This window comes from Phytophthora parasitica (assembly GCF_000247585.1).
Source record: "Phytophthora parasitica INRA-310 unplaced genomic scaffold supercont2.79, whole genome shotgun sequence".
Classification (NCBI taxonomy): Eukaryota; Oomycota; class Peronosporomycetes; order Peronosporales; family Peronosporaceae; genus Phytophthora; species Phytophthora nicotianae.
Window position 1 is genome coordinate 3849 of NW_008649065.1, and position 1320 is coordinate 5168.

Here is a 1320-nt window from a genome sequence, read left to right on the forward strand (position 1 = left end):
TATTGGAACGTTCCGATGGACCCAGACATTGTAGAGAAGACGGCGTTCACGAGCATGTTTGGACTATATGAATGGCTGGTCATGCCGTTTGGTTTGTGTAATACAGTTCCAGCGTTCGAGCGGTTGATGGAGAATGTCCTCATTGATCTCAAGTGGCGGGTTTGGCTAGTCTACCTGGACGACTGTGTCGCATTTAGCGACGATTTCCCTACTCATTTAGTGCGAGTGCGCCAAGTCTTGGGACGCTTTAAGAAGGCCGGGTTCAAGCTGAAGATGAAGGAGTGTCACTGGGGACGCGATCAAGTGGCGTTATTGTGACTCCTACAGGGATCATGCCTAATCCTGAGAAAGCAAAGGCAGTGATGGATATTGAGAGACCGCATGACGTACACACTGTAAGGGCGTTCCTGGGATTGACTAGCTACTTTCGGCGTTATATACCGGGCTTCGCCGCAATTGCAGCGCCTTTGGAACGCCTGAAGCAAAAAGGAGTAGAGTTTCTGTGGAATAACGACTGTTAGGCTGCGTTCCGACAGCTCCAACGAGCGCTGGTGAAGCCTCCTATCCTCGTGTACCCTAATTTCAGGGAACGGTTCAAGCTCTACGTGGATGCGTCACACTTGGCCGTAGGGGCGTGTCTGATGCAAGAGGTCGACAAGCGAGATCGAGCCATTGCGTATGCTAGCAAGATGCTGGTGGGCTCCCAGCGGGACTGGATCTACAAGACGAGCGGAACTACAGAGATTGAATGTTGGGAATCGTGTGGGCTACACGCAAGTTTAGGTGCTACCTAGACCACGCCGAGTTCGACCTATTTACTGATCATCAGGCGCTCACGTGGATCTTTGGTGAGAATACGAGGACATCGAACGCCAAGTTGGCACGGTGGGCTATGGAGTTGTCACAGTTAAGATTCAAGGTGAACCGCCGGCCGGGGACGTCTATGGGTCATGTGGACGGCTTGTCGAGGCTGTATCATCGACCGAACATAGGGGGAGTAGGCGCTATCCGAATGGCGGACCTCCTCAATGAAGAACCGGCGGAAGGAGCTGATCTCGGAACGCCGAGCCCTGGAGTGACACGAACGCTGGAAGGGACGCCGGATCCTGGTGGAACGACCATTAGGAACGCCGGAGAGGATGTCGTCCAGGTCGGGGAGCACCTCGAGACCGCTGATCCTGGCGATGGAACGCCGTGGAGTGGATATCTGGAGCCGGATGAGCCTCTTACGCAAGCGGAACAGGAAGAGCAACTCCAGGAAGGGACTCCTATAATACACCCGTCTCCTGTGGACGTGTTCGGACTGGATTGTGACAAGTT

General features: G+C 53.9%; 1 protein-coding gene across 1 annotated transcript in view; it reads left to right on the forward strand.

Annotated features, from left to right (window-relative positions):
* PPTG_24275 (hypothetical protein) overlaps positions 1 to 794 on the forward strand; it is a gene marked incomplete at both ends in the record, with an annotated part of 2232 nt that extends 1438 nt beyond the window's left edge. The window contains 2 exons of the mRNA XM_008916060.1: positions 170 to 303; positions 522 to 794. Coding sequence (XP_008914308.1) covers positions 170 to 303; positions 522 to 794 — 407 coding nt within the window. The remainder of the gene's footprint in view (positions 1 to 169; positions 304 to 521) is intronic.
* Positions 795 to 1320: the final 526 nt, after the last annotated feature.